Source organism: Patella vulgata, chromosome 4, assembly GCF_932274485.2.
Source record: "Patella vulgata chromosome 4, xgPatVulg1.2, whole genome shotgun sequence".
NCBI classification, from domain to species: domain Eukaryota; kingdom Metazoa; phylum Mollusca; class Gastropoda; family Patellidae; genus Patella; species Patella vulgata.
The window spans coordinates 61,209,034-61,228,718 of record NC_065882.2 but is presented as its reverse complement, the minus strand read 5'-3'; the positions used below and the strand labels follow the sequence as shown (position 1 = coordinate 61,228,718).

The following is a 19,685-nucleotide window of genomic DNA, read 5'->3' as shown; positions in this document are numbered from 1 at the left end:
ATTCTAATTGAGCTAGAATGTTCACACTTGGCGTAGGTGTTTATTAGGTGAATGCCATAATGGAGTTCAAAGATGAGAATTTTCTGCTTAGGGTAAGCACGGATAAGCAATTTGATTGCTTGATGCTTTGGGACACGATAACATTAGTTCTAATTAAGTGAGAGTGCAGAGAACACTTGGTGTATAGTTTAATCACATCAATACCTTGACTAACTTCGATAGTGAGCATTTTCTGCTCAGGGTAAGCAGAGCGATAAGCAATTTGATTGGTCGATACTTTGGAACACAATAACTCTCCTTCTAATTGAGGTAGAATGTTCAAACTTGGTGTAGGCGTTCATTAGGTGAATGTCGTGATGGAGTTCGATGATAAACATTGTCTGCTTACGGTAAGCAGAGATAAGCAATCAGATTGGTTGATGCTTTGGGGAATGATAACTTTGGTTTTAATAAAGTGAGAGTGATGAAAATCTGAGTATAGATTCATCATATTATCTTGACTAAGTTCGATGATGAGAATTCTCTGCTTAGGCTAAGGAGCGATAAGTAATTTGACTGGTCAAGACTTTGGAACATAACAACTCTGCTTTTAATTCAGGTAGGAATGCACGTAAAAGATCCCTTGGCAGTTGGAATTCGATATAAGAGTAGGTGATAGTGCCGCTGCCCGGGCAAAATTTCCCTCATAGCACACTATATGGCGTATATGCCCGTCTTCATTAGCCCAGTATAGGAGCAGAACAGTAGGACGTTAAACCCTATTTCATTTCATTTCATTTAATTGAGGTAGAATGTTTAAACTTGATGTTGATGTTCATTAGGTGAATGTCTTGACTGAGTTCAATGATTAACATTTCGAGCTAAAGTTAAGCAGAGCTTTGAAATTTCATTGGTTGATGCTTTGGGACAAGATAACTTTGATTCTATCTGATAGAGAGTAATGAAACTTAGTGTATAGTTAATAATCAGTTCAATTGCTCGATACTTTTGAAAAAAAAAAGAAATAAATGTGTGATTAATTGATATGTCATATATTTATTTTGGGATTTCAGCGGGGGGACATCAGCCTCACTGTTGGATTGTTACAGTTATGATGCATTATATGGAATACTGATGATGTCATTTTATAATTTGTTTTACAGTTATGAGTTGCGATGTATTATATGGAATACTGATGATGTCATTTTATAATTTGTTTTACAGTTATGAGTTGCGATGTATTATATGGAATACTGATGATGTAGTTTTAGAAGATGATGCGTTTTTCTCAGGAGAGAAGATGAGTGATATTTATGTTAAAGGGTGGATCAAGGGTCCTGAAGATATGCAGAGCACTGATATACATTATAGGTAGGACTTGTACTATTTTATGCTAAGATAAAGTGAAAGAGAGAAATGGGATTTGGTGTTCACTTAACACAAACTGTGTCATTTTGGGACCAACATGTGCTACAATTTTATTTCAATAATTCGCTTGCACATAGGGACTAGTGAATACTTCTTGCAAAACCAGTATGAGAAATTAATGATTATTTCATTGTAATTCAGAGTTGAGATGTCGGGAATATTAACTAAAGCATACATTGTGTTTGATATTATCTAGGATGTATCATTGGGTTGTGTTGTATATTATGAAAGATGTTTTGCATATTTGTGTATAATCATTGTATTATTCAACCATTAGTTCTTTGTTAAATGTTAAGCACTTTATTTATTCATTATTAAATATGCCAACGAGCCAAAATAACCCCATCTGTGTTTAAAATACATAAAATCCTGCTATTTAGAATTGATGGTTATTTTTCACTCAAGCAAGAAAAAGGAAACATGAAAATTATGTGCATTAACGTTTCAACCATTTTATTCTTGGATGTTGAAATCTCTTGCATTCTTGTAAAGGGGTATGTTTGTCGGATAATGAAAAAAAAATCACTTAAACTTGAAATAAATCATTTGGAGATAAACATACTTTTCGGCAATAAATGATTCTAAAGCAGTTCAAGGATTTTTTAAAAATCTTTTGTTAAAGTGTCAGGGATTTTTTTTGGTTGATTATTGACATTGATAGATCACCTTGACGATAAAAACATGCTTATATTAATGTGGTAAACAATAGTTGGAAACAATGTATCATCTTCTTCATGGTAACCTAATGGTATGTAATGTAGGTATAGACTAGAGACACATATCGAGTACCAAAGTTCAGAACATGCTCTGTCATCAATCTGCTGTTGTAGCTACTATGATTATAATCAAATACATGTATCAAAATTTTTAGTTGAATTCAAATCCAGTCATCTTTTTTCTTTTTTTTTGAATATCAAGTCACATTGGGGTATGTGAACTGATAATTCTGATAATTTATTTTGAGTAAATACTGGGATTCTGATTCTAATGGTTACACACTTACATTAATCCCAAATCCAGTTGATCTGCTACGCATGAAGTGTAATCCTGTTTGTGTGAATGCAAAGTTTGATATTATGTGTATTTGTCACTGTTCTTTTGCTTTAGATTTATATTCTATATTGGCTAGATGGAAATGAAACATATGTTAAGGATAAAAAGTAGAAGAAAGGCTGTAAAACCTTGCAAATATATAGGAATGATGATTAAGTCAATTTGATGAAGTCATTATCTTGTGTAATTTGATTCTTCTTTTGATAAAAAATAAATAATTGTATGAGGACATTTTATGTTTTAGTAGATTATTATTGGAGATTATTTAAGATTAAGTCTATACCAGTGTCTTAAATTAGCTATGATTTTTATACGTCCGCATTCGTAATGTGGACGTATATTGCTGTCATCTGGTCTGTGTGTCGCCTACAGGCCACAATTCTTAACTGATCGTCTTGAAACTTTACATACTTATTCCTTATACCCTAAGGATGATCTCTATTGTTTTTGGTGCATGTGTGGCCCCCAGGGGCAGAGCCACGCCCATTTCTTATATTTTTGGGTTTGTCGTCCTCAGGCCGCATTTCTTAACGTATCATCTTGAAACTTTGCATACTTATTCCTTATACCCTAAGGAACATCCCTATTGTTTGTGGTGCATGCCCAACCCCCAGGAGAAGAGCCACACACATTTTCATTTTGTGTGTCTGTGCATCGCCTATAGGCCACAATTCTTAATCGATTGTCTTGAAAACTTTTCCTATTTATTCCTTATGCCCTAAGGATGACCTCTGTTATTTTTAGTGCATGCCCAACTACTTGGAACAGAGCCATGCCCAATTTTTGTGTGTCTGTGTTTCGCCTACAAGTTCCTTTTGAAACTTTGCATACCTATTCATTATACCCTAAGGATGATCCCTATTGTTTTTTGGTAAATGCCCGACCCCCAGGGACAGAGTCACATCCATTTTTTCTTTGTGTGTCTGTGTGTTGCCTACAGGCCACAATTCTTAATGGATCGTGTCGTCTTGGAACTTGGCTTATACATTCCTTATAGCCAAGCGATGGACAGAGCCACATCCATTTTTTCTTTGTGTGTCTGTGTGTTGCCTACAGGCCACAATTCTTAATGGATCGTGTCGTCTTGGAACTTGGCTTATACATTCCTTATAGCCTAAGGATGGCAACTATTGATTTTGGTGCATGTCCCGACTCCCAGGTGCAGAGCCACTCCACGCCCAATTTTTGTGTTTATCGTATACAGGCCGCAATTCTTAATCGATCAGATTGGAACTTGGCATATGTATTCCTTACAGCCTGAGGGCTGCAACTATTGATTTTGATGCATGTCTCGGCCCTCAGGGACAGAGCCACGTCCAATTTATGTGTTTAGCGCCTGAAGGCCACAATTCTGAATGGATTATCTTGGAACTTGGTATACTTATTCCTTATACCCTAAGGATGGCAACTATTGATTTTGGGGCATGCCCCCCCCCCACACACAACATTTTGGGTGGTGCCACGCCCACTTTTTGTTAATATTTTGTCTGTAAATGATAGGCTGTAATTGTTAACAGATTTGGATCCAATTCGGAATGATCCATCAAAGGGATGTACATATTTATATTGGTTCATGTCCAACCCCCAGGGGCAGAGCCACACCCAATTTTTTGTCTACAGGCTGGAATACTGAATTGATCATCTTGGAACTTGGCATATTCATTCCTTATAAAGACAGCAACTATTTATTTTGGTGCAGTGTCACACCCACTTTTTTTGTTAATATTTAGTCTCTAAATTTGGCAAAACAACATTAGGAGAGCAATGTCTTTTGATTATCAATGCCATTATTCTTTCAAGTGACATCATGGCACATTGTCAACATCAGTATTCATTTGGAGTATTAAACTAGCAGATTTTGATCATTGGTTCATTACTTCTCCAAATTGTATTTTAAAAAAATTCAAATAATGTTCAGTTCAAATTTGTAACAGTGGCACCTTTGTCCATTCTGTATTTCCTTTCCTGACATATTTAATGGATTTCAACCAAAATTGGTAGATATTTTGCCTGGTTTGTGCTTATTCAGATTTGTTCAAACAATGGGGCAGGATATAATTTACAATTTTTTATACCTATAATTTAAATGATTCAAACGATGCCTCTTTATGGTGTTTTTGAAAGTGTTTGTCTTTTTGATTTAATCAAGGAAATATCAATGATAAAAAGGTCTTATGTTGTTGGCATTCTTATTCTCACATAACAAGATCTTCAATGTACACATACTCTAAACTGATCAGTGATTATGGTCTTTTGGCCTCTTATACCTATCTTGAAGTTACCCATCCCTGGCCAAATGAACATTGTTAGATTTTAGTAGGCTGCAGAGTTAATCTCTTGTGATTCTGCATTATATCGTTTACCACTGCTGAACCAGTCCACACCTGATGTTTTCTATGTATATATAAATGTGTGTTAATACCTTTAATACATTGTACTTAGTTCCTCTGAGTTTATAAACCAGCACATGGTATCGGTTACTGTCATGATGTCTTATAGTCCGTCAAACCTTAACCCGAACAAAATATTTATTTTACTTCCAATAAAATCACATCTTATTTTAATAAAACTCAATTACTGTCTAATACACAAATACATTGTTTTTTACAAATTATTTTAATAATTTGGGTCATCTCAAGTTTTTCCATAATATAAAAAATGTATGCAATGAAAGAGGATCTGCGCTTGTTTATTTTGTCAAAAAAGGTGAAAAAAGAAAAAAATGCCCATAGTATTTTAAATCTATTAGAGTATTAGACAGATGCTGATAATTTTTGAAGGTTTCATCTGTTTGATAAAAATGGCAGCATATAAACTTATCTCTAATACACAATAAGCGTGCCTACCTTGTGTTAAAAGAATGAATTGAATCGGTTTAATGTAATACTTTAATGAAGATGGTTTTACTAAAAGAAACAATGGATTGAAATTGGGTTTTCTAAAGGAAACTTATGCCAGTGAACAAGAAGGTAACCTTCATGCAGTGGCCACCAGCAGTGTTCTTTAGCTATAAAAGTACAATACCAATTTATTCTTTCCACTTAAACATACACTATTCAAGAGCTAAATCTGCCTATTGCAGGTCTTTCTTTAGGCCTGAAATGTTATATAAACTATTAATTAGACATTTATTAACAAAACAAGACTATAATCGACTCTCGATTGCATCGGATACTCAAGATTTTAACTAGATTAAAATGGTTCGCCATTTAAAAATTTAATTTAAAAATGGGAAAGCAAGGCTAAGCCCCAATTATACCAGTGCCCTGGTTACCACTGTGCACACATCTTGTCAAAACTACAAACAATGATAACTTGGCTGAGAATGAAGTAATTTGAATGAAATTTTCAATATTTCTTTTTTTATCATCTACTTTTGAATTATTATAGCAAGAATAACCAACTCTTTATTAAACTCTTAACTAATGTATCTTCAATAATAGTTTCAGGAATAGTATTTAAAGTAGCTAAGTCTCTAACTCAATATCATCCAAAATCTTCAACATTGAAAACACGATTTATTTGTCAAATTAAATCAACATTCATGTTGTGATCTTACCGGAAAAAGATGGGCTTTTGATATCCAATATTTAAGACAAAATAAACATTTTACCATTGGTACACGAATTGTGTACCATAATGCGCTTCAGCCCCAGTTGTATCAAGAGACTTGAGGGACGAGGCTAGACACATTGCACCAAATCAAATGGCGTATGTAGATTGGAATAACCAGACGCTAGAAATTTGCACTCGCTTGAGACTGATGGCTTTTTCGCCGAACATAACTGATTTGAAATTGGAGTAAAAACGGAAACCATTGAATGTAAATCAGTTTATATACATTCATATTACAGTATTATATGCGTTGTGACCCACTTTTGTCAATTTCTAGGTCCCAAATGTTAGCGATTTAGCTCCTTTAAGTTAAAATCCTTTTCATTTTCTTTTTGAGCTTGTGTTGAAAATTTGATAATCTGCATAATTTTTGGCATATATTTAACTTACAGTATTGAAACAGATTTTTTAACTTTGACCCCTATCAGTTCACATTTATATAATATTTTAATATTACTAGGTCATTAGAAACAATTTCTTTTAAGATTGTCATCTTGTTTTACAGAATCTTATACAAAATGTCTCTTTGCGTAATACTGTATTCTTGTACAAATATATATCAAGTTAGTACAGTAATATTTGTTGTATATACAGTCGATCATGGTTTTACTTAATACTAATTACTTTCATGACCAAGTTTTGACAATGTTAAGCTTGTTGTTTATTTATGTAGGGGTGAACACATGCATGTGCTTTAGCTTGTTTAAAAACATGCACCTACATGAACTGACTACACCATGTGCATGCTGTCCCGTCAACCAAAACATAGAAGAAAAACTTTCATCTGTCTTGAAAAACAAAATGTCTGATTTTTTTATTCGGCAGGATTCTAATGAAAATAAACATTGAGTAATTAAATGAGAACGAGAAAATATTCTCAGTAACAGTAGAAAAATAGATGATAAAACTACATCAACTTCATACAGGAAACCTGATGCATTGTTGTTAAAAAATGTCTACCTTGTATTTGATAGTATATTTGGTTTACCGATCTCTAACAATAAATAGAAACTAATTAGCAGTGGTCACAGGTCTGCTACAATTTGTGAACCTGCATTGAAAATTACGCTTGCATGGCAACCAAACTAACTAGGCATAATGTAGTCAAATAAAATATGGCCTCCAGTTTCGATAAACTGTCATGATAATCTGGTGGGAAGTTTATTAATGCAGAAACAAGTAATTTCATACTTCTGGATTTATATAAAAACAAATAAAGAAAATCAGAGTCACACATAAACTTTGTATAGTATGTGATGACCAAGCACCACATAGTGAAAGGGTTAGGAATTCGACTTAACATTACAGATCGCAGCTAAATATGATTTTACAATTTCTCGACTCATGGTCTTTTAATCCAATTCATATTTTAGAGGAGCCATTTTGGGTTTTTTTATGCATATAAAACTGGTTTATTCTATGTGACAGACTCTGTGTAGTATTTATCCAAGCTCTGTGAATTTTTGAAAGAATACAAACTATAAATTTTGCTTATAAGAGATAAAATAGGCTGTTTGAAAGACCTGGTTATCCTGAATATCAGTGGTTGAGAAAGTAGACCTTGCACCACTTCGTTTTTGTATTGTAAAAATCTTGGTAAACCTGGTTTTTACACAGCTTTTCCTTGCAAGATTTGTCTTTCCACTGAAATATCTCACCCGAGGATTACATTCCTGCACATCTGCACAGTGTAAAAACCCTGAACTGTCTTGAATTTTTCCCAAATATTATATATATACAGCTAGAGGGGAATTCCCACTCAAGAGATTACCGGTATACTTATGACTGAAGTACTTAGCAGAAAACATGCATTATTTAGAAATTTGGTTTAGGTGATCACAGTAGTATATTATATTATTATATTATTGTATTCATTTGTACGTTAAAAATTTGCATTAATGACAAAGATGTGTGCCACCAGATACTCTCCCAATGGAATAAATCAGTTGTGGGTAGCATTCATACATATTGATGAAAAAACATTTTTATACAGTTTATTAGAAATTCAAACTATTACACACCTCCACCTTACCCGACCCCTTTAACAAAAAAGACAATTTACATGAAGTATACCATTTGAATTCTCACAATTGTACAAAACAGGCCTAAGGGTAATTGACATTGTTTACTTGTTGAGTAAAGTGGCACAGACAGTGTGGAGTTAGAATACTGGAGTTAGAAATGTATTAAGTGTTTAACCAGATGTATATTAATTATAAACATATGTAGCCTGTTTACCACTGGCTATCAAACAATTGAAGACTTATAAGAGCAATATTTATAAATATATAAACATTCCAAGAGATTTAGAGATCACATCTTGCTATCTATTGATTCTTTAAGATTGTTAGTTACTTCTCCTAATTCTATTAATCTCATGTCACAGTCACACGTCAACAACTCATCAAAAACGTAACTTAGGTAAAGCTTGTTGTTAATTAGAATAATATGACCAATGTGGAATGCTACAATTTAGGTGTGTTTATTATTTTTGAAAGCTTAAAGGAGCTATACCTCTTTAATTAGATGGGTTGATGTGTTTTTTTGATAGACTTTTGACAGGAAACAGAGATAAAATTAATGGTGCTAAAAAGTATCTTTTTGAAATTTTAGTGGTTTGTTCAGTTTATTATAAGGAAGACACCTTACAATTGTGCTATGCCTTGATTTACGAAACACTCTAGAGGTCTTGGTTATCAATGGAGCTCTGTAAAATTTTGTTAGGTTTTTGATAAGAGCACATTTTTATATGGACGTATATTGTCGTCGCCCCTGTCCATCCATCTGTCCGGACGTCTATCCACAATTTGTTATTGGACACTCTACAGGTCACAATTTTTATCTGATTTTGACGAAACTGAAATATAGGTCTATCTCCCAAAGATCTCTGCTCCTTTCGATATTGGCATGTATCGGACCATAACTTCATGGATTATGGCCCCTGAATCTGATTGTACGAAATATCACATTTTTAGCTTGTGGACACTCTAGATAGAGGTCACAATTTTGATCCGATTTTGATGAAACTTGAAATACATGTTTATAACCCAAATATCTTGTATCCTTGTGATATTCACGCATATCGGTTCGTAACTTCCTGAATTACGACTCTGATTGTACGAAAAATCGCGTTTTTAGCTTGTGGTCCCTCTAGAGGTTACAATTTTTATCCAATTTAAAAAATGTCACAATTTTTATCCGATTTAAAAAAAAAATGGTTGAGTTTGAATTTTGTGAATCGGACCAAAACTAAAGGACAAAATGGCCGCCCCTCGTACACAAATAGTGTAAACATCTGGTACATCAAGGTTGTGGACCTAGAGGTCACAATTTTGATCCAATTTTGATGAATCTTGAAATGCATGTTTATAACCTAACGATCTTGGTTCCTTTCGATATTTGCGCATATCGGATTGTAACTTCCTGAATTATGGCCCTTGATTGTACGAAAAATCGCGTAAATGTCACAATTTTAAAACACTAATGATGGTTGAGTTCAAATTTTATGAAAATCGGACAAAAACTGACGGACATAATGGCAGCCCCTTGTACGTAAATAGTGTAAAAATATGGTATATCAAGGTTGTGGACCCTCTAGAGACCACAGTTTTTATCCAATTTGGATGAAACTTTAAATATATGTTTTTATCATAAAGATCTTGTTTCCTGTTGATTATCACACATATCCAAAGGTAACTTCCTGGATTATGGCCCCAGATTGGTCAAAAAATCGCATTTTTAGCTTGTGGATTCTCTAAAGGTCACATTTTTTTTTTTCAATTTTAAAAATTGTTTAGATATATCACTAGTCCACCATTATGAAGGTTGAATTGGAATTTCGGGAAAATCGAAATGAAAGTGACAGACAAAATGGCCGCTCTTTGTACGCGCAAATTGTGTATAAGTATGTAATACAAGGTTATGGACCCTCTAAAGGTCACAATTTTTATCCGATTTTGATGAAACTTAAAACATATCTTTATATTCCAAAAATCCGAGTTCCTTTTGATATTTGCGCATTTCATTTTACTACAAGGAAGACAAGCACCTATTGATTTTGAATCATTTTCCCCAGAGCTACTCTTTGTTAACAGCACAGAATTCGTCATTTGTGTTACCCTTGCATTTAAGGCATTTTGGAGACTAACTAAATCTTTTGATTTTAAGCAATTTATAATAGTTTGGTAACAAGAACTTATTTGTACCCTGGCACCATAGCCTTGCAACCTATGTTTATTTATTTGCCTGGAAATATTGTGTCTTTGTTTAAATATTGTCTGTGTATATGTTTTCAACAAAAGTGACAGTCAAACATGCTTAAAACCTTTTCAAATAATTAATGTAAAAGACCTATGTTATATTCCCAGGAAACGTAGTTCTACTTGAGTTTTTCTTTTTCTTTAGGACAGACATTCTGCTACTAATGTCTATGTTTTATGTGAGAATATAAGACAGTAATTATTTAAAGAGAATATGTTTTTACAATAGAGTAAATGAGTGATAACTCTAACTTAACTTTATATTGGTGATTAAAGAAACAGTTGTCTTTTTACAATAACTATTAACAGGGGGCACTCATCATTTTTTTTCTTCGAAGAATTTTTGCATCGTTTTGCAATGATTTGTGGGATGTGTGCTAATCAGCTGTTTGGTTAAATGTGCCGTGAATATTTCACGCTGTTTTAAGGCTGTTGTATTGTGGGATACTAATAATCAAATTGTTGTTTAACCGTGAATATAATTATTTCACTGTGGGGGGTAGGTATATTTTCTGTTTCTCTGAACACCAAAATGTGGGAATATATTCTTGAGCAAATGACAATCGTTATGTTTGGGTTTTTAAAGACATTTAAATTCCTCTCTGATGTTTAATTTGAAACAGATTAGTTAAAAAATCTTGTTAGATAGAGGTGGATCAAGCCTGTTCAAATTGAGTAGACTGGTATATTCTTTCTTGTAACGAAATGAAGCTCAATTTTCGCAACATTCCTTTATAAGAAACAAATCAGCAGACCACAGTCCATCTCCTATTTTCATTTGTATGAGATATTGGCAGGTTTTGAATTGAATACATGTACCAATATCTAGATTTGTTTTATGTATATTGCAGATCATTGACAGGAGAGGGTAATTTCAACTGGAGATTTATTTTCCCATTTGATTACTTGGTAGCAGAAGAGAAAATTGTAATTTCAAGGAAAGAAACATTATTTTCATGGGATGAAACAGAGTCAAAAATACCAGCCCGTCTTAATCTGCAGGTCTGGGATGCTGATCACTTCTCAGCAGATGACTTTCTTGGTAAGTATAATGATTGTATGAGTAGAGGTCTGCGATATAGTTAAAGCTATTATTACAGCCTTTATTAAATAATCCCCAAGGAAAGGTTCAATCAAGTGTTCTTTTTTATCAACTCTTCAAGTTAATCCTACCTTGGGTTTACAATAACTTGTTTAGCATAGTTACAAATGAAAAATCATTTATAGATATATGAATATTGATACATTTTAATGATTGGGAACATAGTGATCTATTAAATGCACACTCATTTAACCTGTTTACATTACCAATTTCAAACGTGCCAGGCACGGAACATTTAAATTTTTTTGTAGTGTAAATGAGTTAAACATGAGCATGCTGTTCTGAGAATTGTTCCAAGCTGGTCCACCAATGTGAGGCAGTCTTGGAACAACACTCTTCTGATAACTGTTCTGAAAACAATACTGAGAACAATTTTCTGTGCATGCGTCTCCATTAAGTTTTACCCTTTGACGCTTTTCCCCAGCGAAAATAAAGACAGGGTCAAACAATTCGCGTAGGTAGAACATGAGAGCTGGCAAGAAAATTTAATACAATGTGCAATAATGTTTCCTTTTTCTTCAGGTTCATTAACATTAGATTTGAATCGTTTCCCTAGAGGAGCCAAATCATCCAAACTTTGTACATTAGATATGTTAAAAACAGATGGCTCAGTACCTCAGATGTCACTTTTTAAACATAAGCGAGTGAAGGGGTGGTGGCCATTTGCAGTCAAAAATCAGGAGACCAATGATGAACTAGAATTAACTGTAAGTTTTTAATTTTAAAAAAAATTAATTTACCTCTTCCTGAGACACATTTGGATGGTTTAAAAGAAATCGTGTTTTACAGATTCAAAAATGGGAATATAATTTTAAACTGATGATCAGTACTGGTTTCAAAAATTGAAGAAGCATTCTAGCACATAGATAGTATGCAAAATTGAGACAAATCTGCCAATCCATCGCTAGATATGTTTTAAAGATTAAGTATATGTGTACCGTTAATAGTCACTATTTGCTTTTCAATAATTCTTTGTAAGCCAGTGCAAAGTACTTTATTTCAGATAATAAGATGAGTCTAAGATATTATATAAAACTAATTACATTTATTCCTTCTTAAATGTTATTATGCCTCTTTAATATACATACATTTAGCAGAGGTATAAGCGAAATGAAATGGGGTTCAACATCCTACTCTTCTGCACCCAGGAGCGGTGCCATGGCCAACTCTTACTTCAAATTCCAACCATCAACGGTTCTTTACGTTATGTGCACACCAACATGAGCATGGGACATTGGTTATTCGTCCAATTTGATCGACTAGACATGGACTTGTCCTTCCTGTACAATTGAAAAGGGGGAAAACGATGATCGGAAATTCCCAAGGAACTTTCTTGGCCAATACTTGAATGAAACCCAGGATCTCCAGGTTAGCAAGCCAGCCCCTTACTGGCCGAGACGAGGCGTTGGGTCTCCCTGGTATATATATATATATACAACCATATTTATTAATTTTAATTTTTTCCTGGGAGCGGTATATTTGTTGAATAGCATACATTTGGAAAAGAATAACATGTATGATGCAACATTGAAATGTATAGTGATGTATTTGTACTTTGGGTGTAAGTCATCTTCATAGAATGAAACACTGTATACAGTTCTATGTATTATATTATTGTAATTAACTGATAATATAATAATTAAGATTCCATACAATTTTACAGAAAATGCAACTTAAGGTGAATAATTAAACAATGGTTGAGGGATATTTTTTTTTATATCAAATGGTGTTGGGCTTTTAGTACTGGTATTTGTTAGTCCCCTATCGGTAAAACTGGTTGGCTCTATAGGGTTTCTCTCTCCATTGGGAAAATTTAGTACAATGATAGAAATACAGTATTTGCAATATTCTTAAATAATACATATTGTCCGTCTCTCTATAATGGCACTGACTGTAATTTGTAAACAAACATCATTTGGGTAGCCTACCAATTTAAGAATCAGAATTTTCAAGTTGTAATTGAGAAATGTTGAGATCTATATAAGTTTGTAGATGACCATAATATAACTGGTATGTTTTTACTCTCAAGCAAAAGACTCGATGTGGTTGGTTTTGATGTATTAATGACAATAGTGATTCTTATACTTTGAGTTATTTGATTGAAAGATAGTCACTTCTTTATATAGTCATATATAAGAGACCAATAAATTCTACTTCTGAATTGTGACTTTTGTTTTACTTTTAGTCAATGAAATTTCTGGTATTTAAATAATTTTTGTATACTGTTTTACATAGCAAATACCAATTTAGTGTTGTTTTTGTTCTGATCTTCACTGACTTGACTGATGAGAAAAGTTCATGAAGTAACATTACAATTCAGTTCAATAGAATTTGTTGTTACTTACACTAGTAGTCATGACCCCTGTTTCAATTTCAGCCAAGGGCCCAATGTGACCTTAATCCTGCTGTAGGTGAGAGTTATATATTGGAGGCAAACCTGTAGACACAGGCCTCCTTGTAAATTGATAATTTAGGCAAGACAACCACCAATGTATTAAACCAATATTCAGAACACAAACAGAAAACAGCACCTACCTTTGGCACCTAGCCTACTTGCTGGTCACATAACCTTCTACTATTATTAAGTTTCTTCTCTTTTTTTATGGTTAAACTCCCCCCCCCAAAAAAAAAAAAAAAACACAAAAAAAAACAGCATATCAAGACAAAGTTAAATAGGCAAATGTCACATGAACAAACTGTACATACAGATGTCAAGTAGGCCAGCAGACGTCAATTTTAGAACTTTTCTAAGGGAAGTAACTCTTTGAATTCTTATAAGGATTCAGACTGGTAATTCCCTTATCATTGACTTCAATGTGGACTCCATCCCATTTCTTGGCCTATAAAAATTTTTGTTTATAGTCTGATGATGTTTGTCTTTATAACCCCAAAGACCCCAACATTTCACAATTATCTGTATCTGCTAAAAGTTATAAAAATGTGTGTGTGTGTGGGGGGGGGGGGGGTCTTTTCAAAATCAAAGGAACCTATATGTAGAGATATTATTTTTGTAGGATATTTTACTGTTACATGTATATTTACTTTCTGTTTCCTCTGCATCAAAATCATGACATTTATACCTGAATTGTTAATGATTTTAATCAAATTTGATAGTTATGTCTCTTGGGTGAATGTAGTTATGTGGTTTAAAGAAGGCTGCTATGCGCTGAAGAGGAATTTTTTCCAATTTTCTCCAAATCTTCATCAATTAATATTGCATTTATAGAACCTATGTACTGAAAGGTGATTCATGATATATGTTATATATTTTATTACACAAATGCAATTGTGTATGAGAATAACTATGAATGGTACTTAAAATTATGTGATGTTAGTCCAATAAAGGTTCATTTATAACTATTATATTTTATCTTCTTTGTTTATATTCATTATGAAGTGACTGAATATTTAGTTCACATTTTTAACAATCAGTGTCAACTATTCATTAAAATTGACTTTTAATACAGCAATGGATGTTAAGCTTGTATTATGTGCCTTTGTTTAAATGGATATCTTACAGACTGTTATTTGATAAGTTCATTAGACTAATGGCCGATGATCTGGTTTCTGTCAACGTGGATATATTAATCATTTCAAATATTTCTAGCTCAATGTCCTATGGATTTTTGATTTTAATTAGTAAAAATAATCAGTTTGACAGAAAGCTCATTTTCAAAATCATACACTGAGATTGGAATTTTGATTTCATATTTTCTATGCTGGTATCTTCTGTACTATTAATGTTATTTCCCTGAAAATTCTGGGCTTTGACAAATTGTTAGATGGTTGTTTATTACTACTCTAGGCATATTAAGTTGGGGGTCACGACAAATCAAACCCTTGATAGGAAAAAATCATTAAAAGTACAATTGCCTGTCAATCTTAAATCACCATTGATGAATTTACGCAAAAAAATTCTACATAGGATCCAAGTTTGGTCTATTATGAACATATCCTTTGGTTTTATTCTTACATTTTTTTTTAAATTGACTGACATAATTACAATTCTCAATGATGACTTTCTCAATGATGACTAACTACGGATGCCGATACACTAGGTTTTTATATTTGAATTTATGTTAAGTTCACTTATATAATTATTAGGTTGGACTTTTAGAATTTATAATTCTCAATAAAAAAAAGGTTGATTGACCAATCTCGCCCTGAACAGGAATGGTGATATCAAGATACTCCAGTGTCCTGTCTCGGACTTCAGACATTTGTTTTTAGTAAATGATAATGTACCTGGTAGTTTCAGTCTCCATTTTCTCGGTCTTTATGAATTGTATCTGTAAGACTCCTATAACCTGATCTATTTAATATATAGACTTGGTTAAGACCTCTCAGGCTAATGTACTGTAATATGACCACAACAACATCTATAGGGCCAACTAAACATAGAATTTCTTGCTAGCAGGAAATGAATGCGTACGCTAGTTAATATTGAAATATGAACTCATGTCCACGATAATTGTAACTTCTTTCAATTGAGGAAGTCTGAATTGCGGAGAAAATTATGGAGAGCTGAACTAATTCGTTCCTCGATGTCATATTTCAATTTACAAGTTAGCTAGTCTTGATGAAAAGGAAATGATGTTACCCCTAGTTATAATAATACTCATCAAGGATTGAAACTGGTTATTGATAATTATTTGTGAATTATTTTTCTGTGTTATGTCACCATGGTTACATATTGTATATAATCATCAGAATGAAATAAAACTGGCACAGCAAATGGTAAAACTTACAATATGTTCTATGTTTATATTGATAGCCTATAAAAGCTTTACAAATTCTATTGACTTTTCGTATTAATATTGGCAATTAAAGTTTTAATATTATCCTAATAAAAATATTCATATTAAAGATATTTAGTTACATATTAAAAAGCAAGAATACGGTAGAAACTAATTAAATCCAGTATTTTGTTTCAATCTTGATTAGAATCCACATTTGAAAGTGCAAAAAAAATGAGTGCTGAAGGACATCTGAAATGAAATGAATTGAAATGAAATGGGGTTTAACGTCCTACTGTTCTGCTCCGACTGGGATAATGAAGACGGGCATACGCCATACATTGTGCTAGAGGGAAATTTTGCCCAGACAGCGGCGCTAAGGCCTACTCATATCAATTTCCAACTGCGAAGGGATCTTTTACATGCACGCCAATCCCATTCGAACAACTAGACAGCTGTCCTTGTCAGAAGCCCTCCATCCCGCACCACTCCATCCTGACAAGGGGAAACGTTGCCGGAAAATCCTGATGAACTTTCTCGGCCAACACCGGAAGCGAACCCACAATCTCCAGGCTAGCGAGCCAGTGTCTTACCCACTTAGCCACTGTGGCTCCCCTAAAGGACATCTAATATACACAGGACACAATTCTATGAAAAACTATTGATGTTTATTACAGGCCGAAATTTCGGCTAGCCTTCTTAAGTCTTTTTCAAGCAATAGTGTGGTTTATTTGATATATCTTTTCTCTGATTTTGTCTTCTGGGTTCTGCTTGGTGGTTAAATGTGGTGCAGTTCTCCTTGCATAAAACCCCCAGAGGGTTTATATGATCAAATTTAATGTGAATGCCTTGCATGTCAAACTGGTGTCTGTCCACGATTTCTTATGAATGTTCTAGGTAAAATCTCATTGTGAACTCATTTTTACTCCATTCACGTTACAGGTTGTTGAACAGCACCATCAACAGCATCTGTTATCCATTCTAACAATATACATTGCATAAACTGAGATTTTTCTGTTTTCTGCGAAATTTCCACACAGGATGCTATTTCAGTAGGGCTAACCCAACTATACAAATTTTTGTGCCTTGAAAACTCACCCTCCATTTCTCGGACATTGTCCATCTTATTGCAATGACCTATTTATCTGATTTAAAGGAATATAACTGATTCTGGATTTCATGATGTTCCCATTATTTCTTATTCACAAGTTGTAGAAATAATCTGCCTGGTCATAGATGCTTTTTGTATTGAAAGTATCCAGGCCACACCTGGAGACGGCAGTGGACATACAGTCATGATCCTGGTGATGGAGACTAATCCATTTCCCAGAAATTTTTTCCTGTCATTTGACGGTGTGAATACAAATTTTGATTAGAATCTATTTGGTTCAGATTAGAAAATATTGTGATTATCTAGGCTTTGACATGCATGAAATGTGAACTGATAAATCATGGAGAAAATTTGGATTATTTCACATCTTCTTTTATTGATACTGATCACTTATGACAATTATGATTGATTCCTAGTAGATATTGTTTAAGATATGATCTCAAATGATGACATGTAATTCCTCACCTATTCCATTCCATGTTAACTGATCAAGAAGAAAAAAACAACTTAAAGTTCTCTACAAATAAACAAAAGTATAAATCAAAGCACCAATTACTTCAAGTTTTAATTATCAAGATGGTATCGGGAGTGGTTATTAGCCACGAAAAAAAAATTAATTTAGTCCTTTAAGAGTTTGTTTTATGAAAATGTTAGTCAGGTTTGACAGATTTCACTTTCATGTAGTCTGTGGAAAGCAGCGAAACCTGATTGGAATGTAAGATAGTCTCACTGAAATAACTAGACAAATTAAATAGAGAAAGAAAAACAAACCTTTATCTAGGAAATGTCTTACAGAGATCAGAAGATTATTAACAAGCTTTGATTTTCAACTTTTTCGGATTTGCAGTTAATTCTTTCTCTTAGATCTAAAAAATTAAATGGAATATAATGTAATTTTTTCTTTCCTAAATAAAATGTTATGTTCATTTGTTTTGCTTTGATTTGTTTTGTTTATTTGATTTTACTTTTTATAAAGTGTAATTTACACTATTTTGAAATATCACAATATATTAATGTTGATAGTTTTTGTTTGTTTTACATTGGAAACAAATTTACTAATTAGGTAAGTAATAGATCTCTTACAAAGGATAAGATTTGATACTCTGAAAACATTAATATAGATATTTTTGTTTACCCAACAAGAAGTCAAAAGATAAATCAAAACTTTATGTAAGGTAAAATTTGTCAGATTAGATAAAATGTAACAAAAAGTGAAAGTACTTTGATACTAAATGAAATGAAATGGGTTTAACATTCAAGCTTTTTTTTTTAAATTTTGATACTAATGTCACGAATATATATCTAATATACATGTATTCTGAATAATGATATGCTACGTCTAGTATATTGAAAACATAGATAAAATCCCCTTTCTTCCGTTATGCAATACTGTTGTCGAAATCAACTTGTGACTTTAGTAGAAAATAATTCTTTTTGTGTATTTAAATCAATTTATAAATGATCTATAAGGTCAACTATTAACGTGTGTATTTTTGACAACGCCTGTGTTTTGAATTAGCACTTGTCAAAATCGTGATAGCATACAACATGCGGGATCCATCCTATAATTCAAGCTTTGTTCAAACTGGGCTTTTCTAAATAAACTTTGGTGCTGGTTTTTGGTTAAGAAAATAAATAGTGTAGAATTGTTTCTGGACGGGGAGTTAATCTTAGATAATAACAGTGCCTCTTAAACAAACAATAATCCAACATCTTGTCAGAGATATAAAACGTCTTTCTTACTTTTATCCTCGGCATCTTGAAATTTGGCAGAAATTTGAGAAAATGGAAGAGGAGAAAAGTACAAAAATATAATTGTGGATGATAGGTAGATGAAAATAGTTCATATTCTAGATTTAATACCAAATAACAAAAGTTAGCAGAATCTCTCTTAAAATTTTGAAAATAATAAGGATACATGATTGAGCTTGTGAAACAATAATCAGCAAATAGGTATTCCTGTTGATTGGTTGAAATCCTGTGATTCTGAACTAATATTTTTAAATTCTTTCCACCTGGTGCCCTGTGGATTATATGTTTTCCTTTTAATGCAATAAATAAAATATGTTTTTCTTTTAATGCAACAAATAAAATGCTGCATTAAACCATGATGTCGTAGAGGTGAATTCCACCAAATTCTTCATCATTATTTATATGTAATTTTAGGGAAAAGTGGAAGCAGAGTTACAATTAATTTCAGCTGAAGAAGCGGAGAAACACCCTGCTGGTCAAGGTCGCAATGAACCAGATCCTCTGGACAAACCAAAGTAAGATTTTAGTTTTTATGAAGTTAGTTTTCGTCTACCGGTAGTATCAATATTGGTTGATAGACCTTTCAGATCTGGGAAAGATCAGGCCAACATTTATTAATATGATTTTCAATTATTTTTTTGAAAATGCAA

General features: G+C 33.0%; 1 protein-coding gene across 1 annotated transcript in view; it reads left to right on the top strand.

The window, feature by feature from the left end:
* Nucleotides 1-19,685, top strand: part of LOC126819185 (otoferlin) — a 164,766-nt gene that overhangs the window by 140,560 nt on the left and 4,521 nt on the right. The window contains exons 41-44 of the mRNA XM_056100365.1: nt 1,204-1,350; nt 11,186-11,376; nt 11,959-12,143; nt 19,450-19,550. Coding sequence (XP_055956340.1) covers nt 1,204-1,350; nt 11,186-11,376; nt 11,959-12,143; nt 19,450-19,550 — 624 coding nt within the window. The remainder of the gene's footprint in view (nt 1-1,203; nt 1,351-11,185; nt 11,377-11,958; nt 12,144-19,449; nt 19,551-19,685) is intronic.